Raw genomic sequence first — 14,280 nt, forward strand, 5'->3', positions numbered from 1 at the left:
CAGTGTGAAAAGTTCCATGAGGAATTCTTCTGGAGCTCTATGTTCCCATGGCAGAAACACACTACTCCTGATACTGGGCACCCCCCAATTCTCTTGGTTCTGTGCACCAGATGTGTGCAGAGGTTTAAGAGGAAAGCAAAGCAGCAGTTGGTTTAGATAGTAGCTATTAATTTTCATTAACCTCAGTCTTTTGGGGAAAAGGGTATTAAATCCAAATAGACTGGGAGGCACTTCCATTTATGCAGAAGTGCATAGAAGCTATAAAGAGGGCACTTTTACAAGAGACTAAAAGCAGAGAGGATATCACTGATGAGTGTAGAAACAAAAGAGTGACACTGTCACTCAACAATATTTGACTGCTAGATCTCAGCCAGTGCAAGTTGACTTGCAGTGAGCTCTACTTCCAGATTCTTTCATTACAACCCATTAGATTTGGCCATCTCCAGCCATGAAAACATGAATTAAAAAAAATCAAGACAAAAAGGAGCTTTGTATCACATTAAAAAAAAATTATTCATATATCACAAGACAAAGAAAGATAGATTATAGTAGGTTTTGATCATATTTCCATCAAAGAAAGATGAATAATTAAGGTACAAAAGAAAATAAATTTTGAAGAAAAACTGGAGCACAGTAGTTGTAAAATTGAAATACTAATATGTCTTGACATCATCAGTGTGAAGCATATTTATAACCACTTTACAACTTACATGACATAGGTGAATTTACATATTACTTTGTGTATTTCTTAGAAATTAAGGAATTAAACTTCATTCACATGCTGTTTAATGACTTCTGAGACCTACCAAAAGAACCCCTGCACAGAACACAAAATAGGACCAGAAACAAAGAAATCACCCCACCACAGTCCCACCCTCTGTTGCAGAAGAAGCAATACCTTCATTTGCTGGGTTGTAGCACCTACCTGCTCTCCCAAACAGGTTTATGAAGTGATAGATGCATGAGTTACAACTGTAAGATTAGGAAAAGCATAAAAAATATGCCAAAGGGCATTATTAAGTAACAGATTGGAGAGATGGTACAAATCTTATTAAAAAGGGAGAAAAATCTATTGTTTTTTATCTTAACCTCAGAAGGCATGTGATTCTTCATCTTGACTGTGCAATTTTCATAGCTAATTTAAAACAGTCAGCAAAACAGGAACTATATGAATTAACAAGTCTCACCTGAACTTTATGTGACCCAAGCTTTTACCATATGTTAATTTCAAAATATCATCAGTTTGATTAATAAGATTTGTAAGTTAAAAAGATATGCATGTTTTGTATTTCTGTTATCAGAATGAGAAAAGGGATGTGTACTTGATGTATAGAAAAACTGGTTCATAAACACAACTGTGCCAAAAGCATATTAAGCCTGGATTATCCTGTACTTGCAGCCAATGTTTAATTCTATTTGTACTGCAAATGCAAAACTACATCTATTACTGAGGGTTCAAAATATACATTAATTTATCATAATATTTGGCTTGTCCTTCAAAACAAATCCATAGTCAGAGAAAGCACAATTAATGATTTTCCTGTGATTTTAAAAATTCTCTTAACAAATATTATGCTCCATTGCTCACCTTGTTATATGTTCTTCCATAGAGCAAATCTTGATATTACCTTAAAGGTTATCTCTTTCTGCATGAATTTTTTTTTTTATTCCAACTGCTGAGTGCTGCTTATTGCTACATTTGCAGTCAAGTCACAGTTGAGGTTTTCTTGGTCAAGTAAAGCTAATGAAGTAGTTTTCAGATAAATATCATTCTGTGCATGAGAAACTCCATCTGGTCTCCATTTGTCTACATGCAGAACAACAGCAGCTTTGTCCACTTGTACATTTCTAGTCCTGATACCATGCAGTTTTTCACTAAGATTAATTCACAATTGTAATCCCACTGCTGCACATTCACTTCTTGGCACCATGCAAGCAGTAATGCAGTAACAATCTGTCACCAACGTGTTTCCCAGAGTGTAAATGGTTCTCCCACACCAGGGAGACAGGCATGATGTCAGAACATCAAAAGCATAACATTCCCTCCCTGTGGGCTGCACTGGCACATGGCACTCTGTGTTAAGCAAATTGTTTGCTAATTGGGGCACTGCAGAAGCACAAAGGTCTGTAAGTGTTGGTTGTGTTTCCTGTGCTTGGTGAAGGGCACTGGTTTTCCCTGCTCCCAGGAGCCTTCACTGCTGTGAAGACTGAGATGCATCAGCAGCAAATTTTGGGAGAAACTCACATCCAGGCTCCTCTTCAGGAAACTGATAGGGTTCTCTAGCCCAGACACATTCTGTACTACAACTTTTCATAAAGATAATAGGTTGAAAATGGACAAAATCCCTGAATTTCTACCCCAACAATCACAATTCAATGAAATACACAAGACACTTTAAAATGGCTTGTGTGTGCTTTCTATAAGCACATTTGACATTTTTCCCTACCCAAATCTATCAAAAAATATGTTTCCCATAAAAAGGAAGACATCCTCCATTTAGAGATAAAGGAAAGTTCTTATGGGAGCATTAAGATCCACTTTAAACTGTTACTTTCTTAATGTAATTTTTTTCGACATTTTCGGTGAAAGTAACATCTCATCCAAGCCTTAAGATGCATTCTTGAACTACATCCATGGAATAAGAAACAGACAACATAAAGCTGAGTAGTTCCAGATTCTGAAATGCAGGAGAAAACTGTAAGTGCAAAAAGAACGAATGTATGGAGTGAGTTTACAGTGACTGCTCAAAACCCATTCCTGGGATGCGTTTTTATTAAACAAACATACATTCAACCAGAAAAGAAAATCTCCAGACCAAATCAATTCCAATGATTTGCAGAAGAGTCTTTGAACGCAAATATGTACTCTTTGAACTCAGTATGTAATGTGGAAAAGGGTATGATTCAAAGACAATTTTGAATCTGATCCTTAGGCTAAAGTTTTCACTAAGATATTTTACTGTGGTCATAAGACAGTTAAAGAAATAGGCAGAAAAATGAATGAGTCACTTGGCTGAAGAAGAACAGCAGCATTGAGGTCTGAGTGCTATGTGTTAGCTCATGTCTAGCAATATAAAATAAGTTGGAAAACAAAAGCCTTTTTGCAATTTATTTTACAATATAACGTATTTTCCCTCTGAAATACAAAAAAAAAATCTTGTATAAACCTGTGGCTTTTTAACTTTCTCAGGTTTGTGAAATATCATTCTCTGATCCCACAGGAGGAACAGATGGGTTGTCCTTGTACAAAATATGGTATCCACCTGCACTTCATTAAAGAGCTGCATTTTTGTACATGCCACACCACAAGATCACCATGATGACATAGCAGCTTCAGAGAACAGCGTGACTAGGGCTTTTTTTTTTTTTTTTCCCTCTTGTAACACAGAGGATCTGGCAGACTTTTACCTCCTGACACTGTTTAGAGCATATATTGGTCGATACAGCCTCTTATTGCATCTGCTCTGGGAATTAAGGAAAGCAGCTTGAAGGCAGTAAGGTAAGTGCTGCTGCATGCTTTAACCGTAATGTTCAGCTGTTTAAATGTAGCTGTAATGGGAACATGAAAACATGACAGGATAAGTTTGCCAATTTGTAAATTGAGCACAAATTAACAGTTTCACTGTCGATTCACTTTCTCAGTTTCCTTAAAACAGCTTCACATACTTTGTACATCAGTGTTGCAATTTTTCACAGTCTGTTTTGTTCTACATCGGAATAAGATTTGATACACAGTACAAAGAAGTGTGTAAGAGTACTCACTGTTTACTTTTTCATTCATAATATTAATGAGAGCTTTGTAAACCCCATTTGCTAAATCATTTTGCTCCATTCTACAAAAAGACAATGTATCCTGATATTTAAATAATTAATCACATAAACAGTGAGAGGGAAACAGTAGATATTTTAAAAATTCTAATTAATTTTAAAGCTCATTTTAAATATACTAGTGAATCTTTAAAAAGATAGTCTTTTACAAACTTAATTTAAGAAGTTAAACTACAGAATTAATGTTGACTGACTGTTAATTTTAGATTTATTCTGTTTCATAATCAATTAATGATTGAGGAAATATAAACAAGGTCAAACATAATTCAAATAGTATTTCTACATTAATGTAGCAAGCGTTTTCCCAAAATTATGGATTTATCATTTAGTATGTTTTGGCAAGTTGCCTGGGCAACTTCACAAATATTTTCACAGGTATTTTGCAGGACAACTGCTTAGAACAGGCACAGGCAATTAATTAAAGCATGTTTATGTTGTAATATAAGCATCTAAGAATGTTTTCTGATTTTATATTTTGGATTCGTGTAGCTCATTGCAACAAACAAACATGATCTATTAACCTTTTACACTTCTGACAGTGAGACATTCACAAACCTGAATGAGAAATGCATTAATAAAACAAGCTAAATAAATTTCCCATTTACTTTGCAATTCTGTGTTGCACACAGGCCCATATGCCCCTGAACTATTGAATTGTCACATAAATTCTAAAACGTTTTGATAAATTAATTCAAAACACTTGCCATCTAACATTTTTAGTTACTTGAAGGGTTCTGCAGAGCAGTAAAATTTTTCCTCTATTTAAAGGACTGCAGGACTATGATATCAATAATGCAACTTAGCATTACAAATATAATTTGAAACAAAAAAAAAAAAAAAAGTTTTAATTTAAAATGTCTATGTTATTTTAAAACTATAAAATTAAAGAGGTGTGTAAAAAATGTCACCATAAGGCTAAAGAGTGTAGTCCAAGGAGTTCATTACTCTTTTTATACTTTGAATACAGAAGTATTTGATTTCCTTTATTTGATGTTTAGTACCTAAATAGGACTGGATTTTGAGATGAATTGTGTTACTGCAGTCTTTGCTTTCAGATGAGCTGTACTTATTTATACCAGCAGGGGACTAAAGGTCTAGCTCATATTCATGTTGCATGTTCTCATGCAGTAATGAAAGACAGGCAAAGAAAATTACACTGACAACTAATATTTCAATGATTATCCGAGGGCTTGTAATTAGGTAAATGTGATGGGACCAACACCATGGAGATGATATGCAATCGGATTTCTTTTCCAGGGGACAGCAGCTTAATATCTAGCAGTGGGACTTTATGGGTTATTGAGTAGAGATAACATAAGAACATTTTTAAAAAATTCTTTGTGCTGTACTACATGAGATCAATAGACCCTGCCTAGAGATGCTTTAAATGAGATTGTTATCTCACTAGAATATTTTATGGCTTTTAAGAAGTCAATAGAAGGAAAGACATTTAGAATTAGGGAAAATTTTGTAGCTATGGCCCTGCACTTTAACATTAAGTCCTCTGTGTAACAATTCCAATAGCAAGACTAACTTACTCTGCTGGAAAATTGCCCAGATCTGAGATCAATGCCTTGTGGTCTGTTTACAGGCTTCACATACTTTCTGAAATTCCTTGAGAAAAAAAAAGGTTTTAAGGATTTTCTTAATCCTCTCAATCTCTGAACAGTAGTTGAGTACTTGGAGCCTTGTCTTTTCCTAGTGAAAATCAAAGCTCACTGACTTTATTGATTCTAGACCTACTTTTCCAGCAGAACATCTGTCTGTCCAGGTAGAGGTATAAACAAGATACTAGTCTTCACAGATTAATTGACATCTTGTGGAGTACCTGATGAGAAAGCTATGGCCTTAAAGAGTTAAGGGACCCCATGTATACTGAATCACAAACACCTCCAAGGACACCAAATATCCTCTTGCTGTATGTGAACTGAAAAACTAACTATGTAAAACCAGTGTTTTATTGTTCAGTTAAATTAGAAGTGGCATAAAATGTAACCAACACCTTTGTTGTATAGAGAATTTGCAAGAACATTTTCACTATCTGAAATTCAGTCATTTCAGGTCCACTGTCAGATTCAGTCATTTCAGATCCACTACACAGATATGCAATACTGGTTGTTTGGCATGTTAAAGATAATACACTTTATATTCCTATTAGTTTGTTCTTTGTGTGACTATGAAACTTAGTGTCCCATGCTTTACAGAGCATAATCCGTGAGAAAAAGAGCTTTCAAGCCACACACATCTTAACAACCCACTATGCTTGAGAGCATTACCCTCAGTTTTAACTTCCCTGTCTCTTTCAAACTTAAGTCAAATAGCCACATGTTTAGAAATGAGACAATTCAGCACATGGAATGCTTGGTAGAATTTAAATGGTGGAACTGTCTCTGAATGTGGCCTTCAGCAAAACTGAAAACTTCTGTGGCAAGTTTAAAAACCTTGTACTTCATTCTTTCTTGTGACTTAATCAATGAATACAGAAAGATATAAAAAAAGTTTTACTTACAACAGCAAAATGGCCAGCAATTTTGCATTGCAAAGGAAGATTATACAAGACAGAGGCAGTAATATAGTATTAACAATGTAATACTAACAACCCAATATATTTTTCTCTTAATTAAAAACTTTAAATAGGAACCATAATTAGTTTTTAAATATAAACTTTATGTGGTAAAATTTCAAATATTGCTGAGAGAGATAAAAAAACTAAAGTTATATCCTGTTTATTCCCTTTCATCATACAGGAACAGGACACATTAGAAAGATGACTCTAAATTTCCTAGCTGTCTTTCTGCTGTTGATTAGTGGCATTTTTTGCCAGTATGACTACGGTCCTGGAGATGATTATGGCTATGATCCTTTCGGGCCATCTGCAGCAGTCTGTGCCCCAGAATGTAATTGTCCTTTAAGCTACCCTACTGCCATGTATTGTGACAATCTTAAGCTGAAAACCATTCCAATTGTACCAAGTGGAATTAAATACCTTTATCTCCGAAACAATATGATTGAGGGAATTGAAGAGAATGCGTTTGACAATGTAACAGACCTTCAGTGGCTGATCCTGGATCACAACCATCTGGAAAATTCAAAAATTAAGGGAAGAGTCTTTTCTAAACTAAAGAACCTGAAGAAACTTCACATTAACTACAACAATTTGACGGAAGCTGTTGGACCACTTCCCAAAACTCTAGATGACTTGCAATTAAGTCACAACAAGATCACAAAAGTCAGTCCTGGTGCATTTGAGGGGCTGATGAATCTGACTGTCATTCACCTCCAGAACAACCAGCTGAAAGCAGATTCTATTTCTGGGGCTTTTAAAGGCCTGAATTCACTTTTGTATCTTGACTTAAGCTTCAATCAACTTACAAAGCTACCAACAGGACTGCCTCACTCCCTGCTCATGCTGTATTTTGATAATAACCAGATTTCCAATGTTCCTGATGAGTACTTCCAAGGTTTTAAAGCCCTACAATATTTACGCTTATCCCACAATAAATTAACAGATTCTGGAATACCAGGTAATGTCTTCAACATCACATCCCTAGTTGAGTTGGATCTCTCCTTCAATCAGCTGAAGAGCATTCCAATTGTCAGTGAGAACCTGGAAAACTTCTACCTCCAAGTCAACAAAATTAACAGTAAGTTAAATTTGCACATATTCATTAGTGTTTACCACAGACTAGATCCTGATGGCCAATGCAAGTATCTGAAATAACACATGAGCCAGTCTGAAAAAATAGTACTGTTTAGACTGTTAGCACACTGACATTTACCTAACAGTTGTCATGTTAAAAGACAGATATTTACTGAATAGCCACTCAATATATTCTTAAAATGAGAAATTTATGCTTTCATGCTAAAGTGGATTTTTTCCTCAAACTCTCATCTTTTGTAAATTGGAGTAACTACATAGAAGCCAATGAAGTTGTCTTGTACCATTCAGGAAAAAAATGAAAAGTTTCATCAGTGCAAAAAGATGTTCAGAATTCTTAAGTTAACAAAAAATAGAGATGTCAGGGGAGGATATGACTACGGTAACCTTTCAGGACCTGGCAACAAAATGCTGGAGGGAGGACAAGGGGAGAAAAATCAAATTCATAAGATAGCAGGCACAAGATGCACTGAAACAGATACATCAAAGTAACTGCATTTGTTTCTTTCCTCCCTTGCCTCATGCAGTATCCCTCCAAACCTCTCTAGAAATCCAAAGAGCTACCCCTGTTCTTTCTTTTCATTCCCATTTTGCACATCATATGATCAGGTGGCAAGTTTGTCTCCATTCATTTATAATCTGAAAAATGTTCCTTGTGATGTCAAGAAACACCACACCTTGCATGAGACCAAGAAGGTTTCTGCAGAGACAGGGCTTTCAGAAGGCTGTCCCCTTCCTAGGCTGACAAGGAGGTGTTGCAGGGCTGGAGAGGCCTCACCACCATGCCAGAAGTTCCCAGCTGCACCTCCATCAGTGGTAGTCCCTGATGGAGAGGGAGATATTCCAAGTATGACTGTGGTTCTTCAGGAGGATTTACATCATCTTGCTTGTTGATCTAAAGCTTGTTGTAAACCACAAAATCCTCCCTTCTGTTTGCCTGCTTGTATCCATCAAGGATTAAGAGGATCAGTGTTAGCTACTCCATACATAGCTAACCCCATGGAGACGTAGCCTTTAAAACCAAACATTTTTAGTGCAGATCTTACCAGATTTAGGGCAAGATATTTTGAAATGTTTTGTATTTACTATGTTTCATTTTTCTCAGTGGCTTTTTTTTTTCTAGTGCATCTCAGTTTCTTGTTTTGATGAGGGAAAACAATGAGTTAATAGTTCCCACCCAAGGCACTACATACAGCAACCTGTGGAACTCTACCAGATACTCTGCCACTCCTAAAATAGCTAAAAATTATGATTTTTAACTTCTCATGAGATATAAGCGCTTTCCCCTACTTAGAATGATCTGAGCCTTCTGCAAGATAACCAGGTACCAAGCTTGGCTGCTATTCACTTTTCCAAGGACATCAGGGTCAGGGACTATGACAACAATTTTAGCTTTTCAGGGCAAGCTGCATTTTCAGGGGGATGGTGTGGGGAGTGGATGTTCACCAGCTACTGCTACACTATCATTGCTACCCTGTGGACTGATGCAACAGAATTATGATTTCCTTTTTTTTTTCTTTATAATAAAATCTAGCAGACTAGCAGACTTCAAGAATCAATTTACAGGCATAATATATAGTTCCCTAAGATGCTGACTGACAATGTGGCATAAAAATTAATTATAAATAATCATTAATACAGGGCAAACAAAGCCCTTGGATTTCACCATTCATGACACCTGACCTACAGCTGTGAGTGCTTAGTCTTTTGGGAAATTGAATTAATTGATCTGTGATTATTTAAGCCTCAAACCAATGACCAGTTCATTTGTTTAATAAATTGTTATGATGTACCAGTGATTTATGAAAGTAAATTAGGCCAGCTTCCATTCCATGTGATGGCCTATGGTACCCCTATGCTGTGAGAGACTTCTGTCTAAGGAGTAATGATAATTTATCCTCAAATACACAAAAGATATAATCTTTCAGTTCATGCTTACTTAGTTTGAAGTTTTCATTATACTGATACCTAACATAAAGATATTTCTCCAGAGTTCTTAACTTGTTATGTTTCCCTTTTCTCATGTACCTTAAAGCTTGCAGTTAACATTTATATTTGTCTAAGAAAGAATAATCTGGTTCTAGCTTTGTTGATATTACTGGAAGAATATTTCTCTAAATTACTGTCCATGAGTTTCACCATGGACTTGTTACAATCATTGTGCATTGTCATTCATAAAAAATAATCTGTTTGAGAAATACCCTTATTGAGTGACTGTTTTTTGAACAAGAACTGATGAATAAAACAAACACATCAAAATATGTAGCAGAATTGGCTATGCCTTAGTATGTGCTGTTACAAGAAGCAGTGGGTGAAGCAGATAGCAAACTGTTGAGAAATCAAATTCAGAGTAGCTCCTCTGATTTCTAATAAATTGAAGCACATCCATTATATTGATCGTAGGTGTCAAATCTACACTTTTATCTACTGTACTTGGTGCTCGTTGGATTTCCAAGCTAGAATAGGACCATGGAAGATTTAGAAAAGCTTTCACTTTCTCCACAGCTCAAACCTAAACTGTAGTTTCTAAATTGAAATGCCTTTAAGATGCCATTATTATTATATACACACACACAGACACAGAGACTTGTGCTACAGACTTCTCAAGGCAAAAAGAAACTCTGCAGGATGGAAAAAAAAAACCCAAGAACCAAAGAGTTTCAGTGAAACAAGAAGAAGGTCCAAAAATGGCCTTCTCCATATTTCATCTGTACTTGTAAGGGATTAATGAGGAAATTGTTGCTTCCACATGAAACACCAGGAAGTAACGGGGTTACTCCACATAAATGGAGTATGAAAGGGGAAATATGAAAATGTGCCAGAGGACAATTAAGAGACTACATACCAAATTGTGGAGGTGCTTTATGGTCTTTTATCTGGTTCACTCCAACAATTCCCAAAGGAGTTTTTTAACATGGCCTATCTAAAAATGTTTCACATGTGATTAGTGGACAACAGACCAACAATAGAGACTATGGAACTTCAGATCCTGTTAGGATTGCCCAGTGTACTCTTAGATGAAAATCCAGTTTTCATCCAATATTTATTCTCTCAGTGTCTGGCTTATGCAAGATTTCTGTGTTGGGAAAATATGTGGGAACAAATTCCAGCTACACTAGCTCTGAACCTGAATTTTATAAATTCAGGAAGACATTTTTTCACCTGCAACATGAATAAGTGTAACAAAAGAGGAAGTAAACTACAGAGATATTTGATGCCACAGTAGTCCAGTCTAAAGGATTGCAATTCCCATACAGATCATACAGGTAACAGCTCATCAAGTGCACTCACAAGAACCACTGGTCTTATTTTCTGCTAGTAGAGACTGCAATTAAAATGAAACATTTTTAATATGTTTTTAACAACTGAAAATTGTATGAAGAGTATAAAAAATTGATACCCACATATAAAAGGTGTGGACCAAATATTGGAACAAAATCCCACTGAGGTCCAGGAGTGAGTTCATTTGACTTACGTGAGGCCAAGATCTCCATCCACTTCCCAGGTGGTTTTAGTCTCATAGACACTCAGCACACATCAGAGTTTTGTTATCACAGTTAAATTTTGTGATTTACATGTATGAAGTTTATGTTCTTTGAGTAGTTAACCATCTATCCAGCTTGTATAAGCAAATCTTCTTTTGCAATCAAATATTATGCTCAAAAGTAACAATATGAAAAAAACCCCTAAAATTTAAATTTATAAAGTTTTTTAATGTTTGTCATCAGCAAAAATGTACTTACTATGTCATTCCTGAATGATAAGAAGAAAAAATTGATATTAGAATTCATGTTTATTTTAAACTTTACAAATTAAATCCAAGTTATCTGAAGAAAACTGGAACTAAATAGTCAATGACATAGTCTATAGCCCAAGAAAATGAGCTAAAATCTCAGGAATTTATGTTTTTATTCAGCAAAATTCCACCCAGACATAATCCTATAAAAATCTCTCTGATCATATGATCTTAATGAACAAGAATTATCAGTTTGCTTCTGCTGGTACATTCTGAACCAGAAGAGTATCAGAATTGGTCTGAAGTCTTAAAATTTTACTGTATTACAACATGGACTGCCCAAAGGATGTCATTCACCTTTCACCCTTCCAAAAGAAGGCTGCACTCTACACAAAATTTAGGAAATTGCTTTAATTTGCTTTAATCAAATTGGTGATAAAGATCTGACTTTTAAATTATATTTCCTTAACTCCTACTCAAAACAACTTATTTTGTTGATGGTACTTGAGTCTTTACCCACTCCTAACATCACATCTCTGTCCAAAATATTACCTAAGCTCTTATGCTCTAAAGAGCTCCTTGTACAGCTTTATACTTAGTATACAAAAGCCATGTTTCATTAGTGATAGAAAATTATTATTATTAAAGCATGTCCTGGAAGAATCCAATTAGAAGAATGTTAATCCAAAAGTTTATGAAAAGGTAAGAAAGGTACTTCCTCCACTTTCTTTAGTATTACAATTTGATCATACTTTGATCAGTTAAGTAGCCATATAGAAAAGATACATAAAGGTGGCCTATGAAAGGTAAATCAAATGGCATTTGATTTTGATAATACTAACTTGATGTCTCAGAAATTACGAGATGGATGGGTTCATTGAAGGAGTCCCTTTAACCTTTTAAAGTATTTTCTGTGTGAATTCATCCAAAGTCAGTGTTCTGAAGAAGAACAAGTCTCTCAGACTGTTTCTTTAGTACTTATAGAGCTTTTCAATAGATTAATCCTCTGTCTGACTTAAAGGAAACAGTGAATGAAGACTCTCTTTGCAAAATTACACAATGTGGCATGCAGGCGACATCAGATTTATTCACATACATTCTCTCCTGAGGATTGACCTTCTCTGCATGAAAGAAGTCTATAAAGAGGTTGGGTGTGTGCTCTTCATACTGAGCAGAGAACTTCAGTAATTAATGTAATTTTTACCTTACAGTTAATATTGATCATAGGACACAGGGCAAATTTCTGTTCAAGGTCTATCTGATGTTATGTGAACAAAATAATCCCCCAACTGAATAGAGAACCATAAATAACATGATATATAAATTACAATAAATATATATATATATTTTATCAGTAATTTCCTTATTCATACTCACCTAATTCTGATGTGGAAAGGTTCAACTGCACAGTTTAAATGTAAAGCTCTTCTCCAACCCTAGACCCAAATTTAATTCTGAAACAGGTAAATCCAAATGGCACATATAAATACATACAAAATACACAGACACCAATTGAGCTGCCTGTTCTTTAGGGTAAAGCTGTATCATGATTTCAATTTCTCCAGAAACTTCAATATCTTATAAAACAGTTTTTACCCTTCCATTGTAATGTACATAAACTGGCTGATTCCTCTCTTTGCATCTCTAGGGGTTTTTTTTAAGATTGTTTTTTCCCTTTTATCTAAATGCCAGATTAGACCTCTATATAAAATCTGAAGTCTAAAAGTCAAACTTGTACTGGAAGAAAATGGCATTTGAAAAACTCAGTCTTTAAATTCCTCTCACAACTAACAGAAAGAACCTCTCCCAACACAAGTCCCTCAAGTTCCAATAAATTTACAGAGATTTACATCAGTGTAAATGCAAAATACTAAAAATAGTATAATGAATTAAGGTCACAATTTTCAACTGAAATCCAAAAAAAAAAAAAGCAGAAAAATAATGGGTTTGTCCTAATTATTAATGTTTTCCTCTTATTTCTGTTCTCTTTGCTTCAGAGTTCCCACTGAGCAGCTTCTGTAAGGTGGTTGGACCGACGACCTACTCCAAGATCACACACCTGCGCCTGGACGGCAACAACCTGACGCGGGCTGACCTGCCGCAGGAGATGTACAACTGCCTGCGCGTGGCCGCCGAGATCTCTCTGGAGTGAGACACCCGGGATCGCCCAGCTCCCTCCCAGGGGCACTTACTGCAGGAATAACACACCATGGTAGTGCTTTAAAATTAGGGTATGCCTTAAAGCAAGTGTCAATCTGCATATTATCCACTCTGTTTGTGAACATTTAGCAAGGACTTGGCAAATTTAAGGGAACGTGTGCATATTTTTACAAATGGTTCTATTTAGAAAGCACAAGAATTACTAAATCTGATGCAAAATATTTCTTTATCTGGCTAAATGAGTTGATTTAAAAGATTCAACTTCATAAAAATCTATATTCATGCATGCAATACATGCCAGCAGGTTCCAGACTCACAGGGAAGTTAGGTGGGATTCATTGTGAGTTATAGTGAGAAGTATGGGCTGGCCTGTGTCCATACAAGATTCCTGTCCAACTTTCCTAATCATCATGCCTTTTATATATTGTTACCCATTGCAAAGGAAAAAATTATTTAACAATATACAAACAATTTAAAATTTGTGAAAATATGTGTTCAGAGCCTATGACATTGTTATATTAATGGAATACATGAAAGATAATGAGGAAAAAATATTCAGGTTAAATAATTGTTTACTCTTCTTTTTGTCATACTTTCATTTAACTGTCATGGTAAGATTTTTATTCATTGTTGGTATAATTGTTATTTCAAAATAAATCATATATACAAATATTTTTATTCAATTACTTGCATGCTATTTTTAACCAGACTGTAGAAAATAAAACATATCAAATAATGTCCTTTTGTCCATATCATTGACAACTATGCTTCTTTCTTTTATAAAATGAAAAAAAAACAGGTTAGGACAAGACAATCTAAGCTATTCTATCATTATAAAAATTATTGTAAGGCTAAATAAACTGTTTTCTCTACTTTGATGTTTCAATATGTTTGTACA

General features: G+C 35.2%; 1 protein-coding gene across 1 annotated transcript; it reads left to right on the forward strand.

Moving 5' to 3' along the window:
- The first annotated feature begins 3,410 nt into the window (after positions 1 to 3,410).
- On the forward strand, positions 3,411 to 13,935 carry LUM (lumican). The gene is made up of 3 exons (XM_066550257.1): positions 3,411 to 3,499; positions 6,576 to 7,472; positions 13,220 to 13,935. Exons 2-3 carry the CDS (start codon positions 6,596 to 6,598, stop codon positions 13,372 to 13,374), a joined length of 1,032 nt encoding a protein of 343 aa, XP_066406354.1. The 5' UTR covers positions 3,411 to 3,499; positions 6,576 to 6,595; the 3' UTR covers positions 13,375 to 13,935.
- Positions 13,936 to 14,280: the final 345 nt, after the last annotated feature.

This window comes from Molothrus aeneus, chromosome 5 (assembly GCF_037042795.1).
Source record: "Molothrus aeneus isolate 106 chromosome 5, BPBGC_Maene_1.0, whole genome shotgun sequence".
NCBI classification, from domain to species: Eukaryota; Metazoa; Chordata; class Aves; order Passeriformes; family Icteridae; genus Molothrus; species Molothrus aeneus.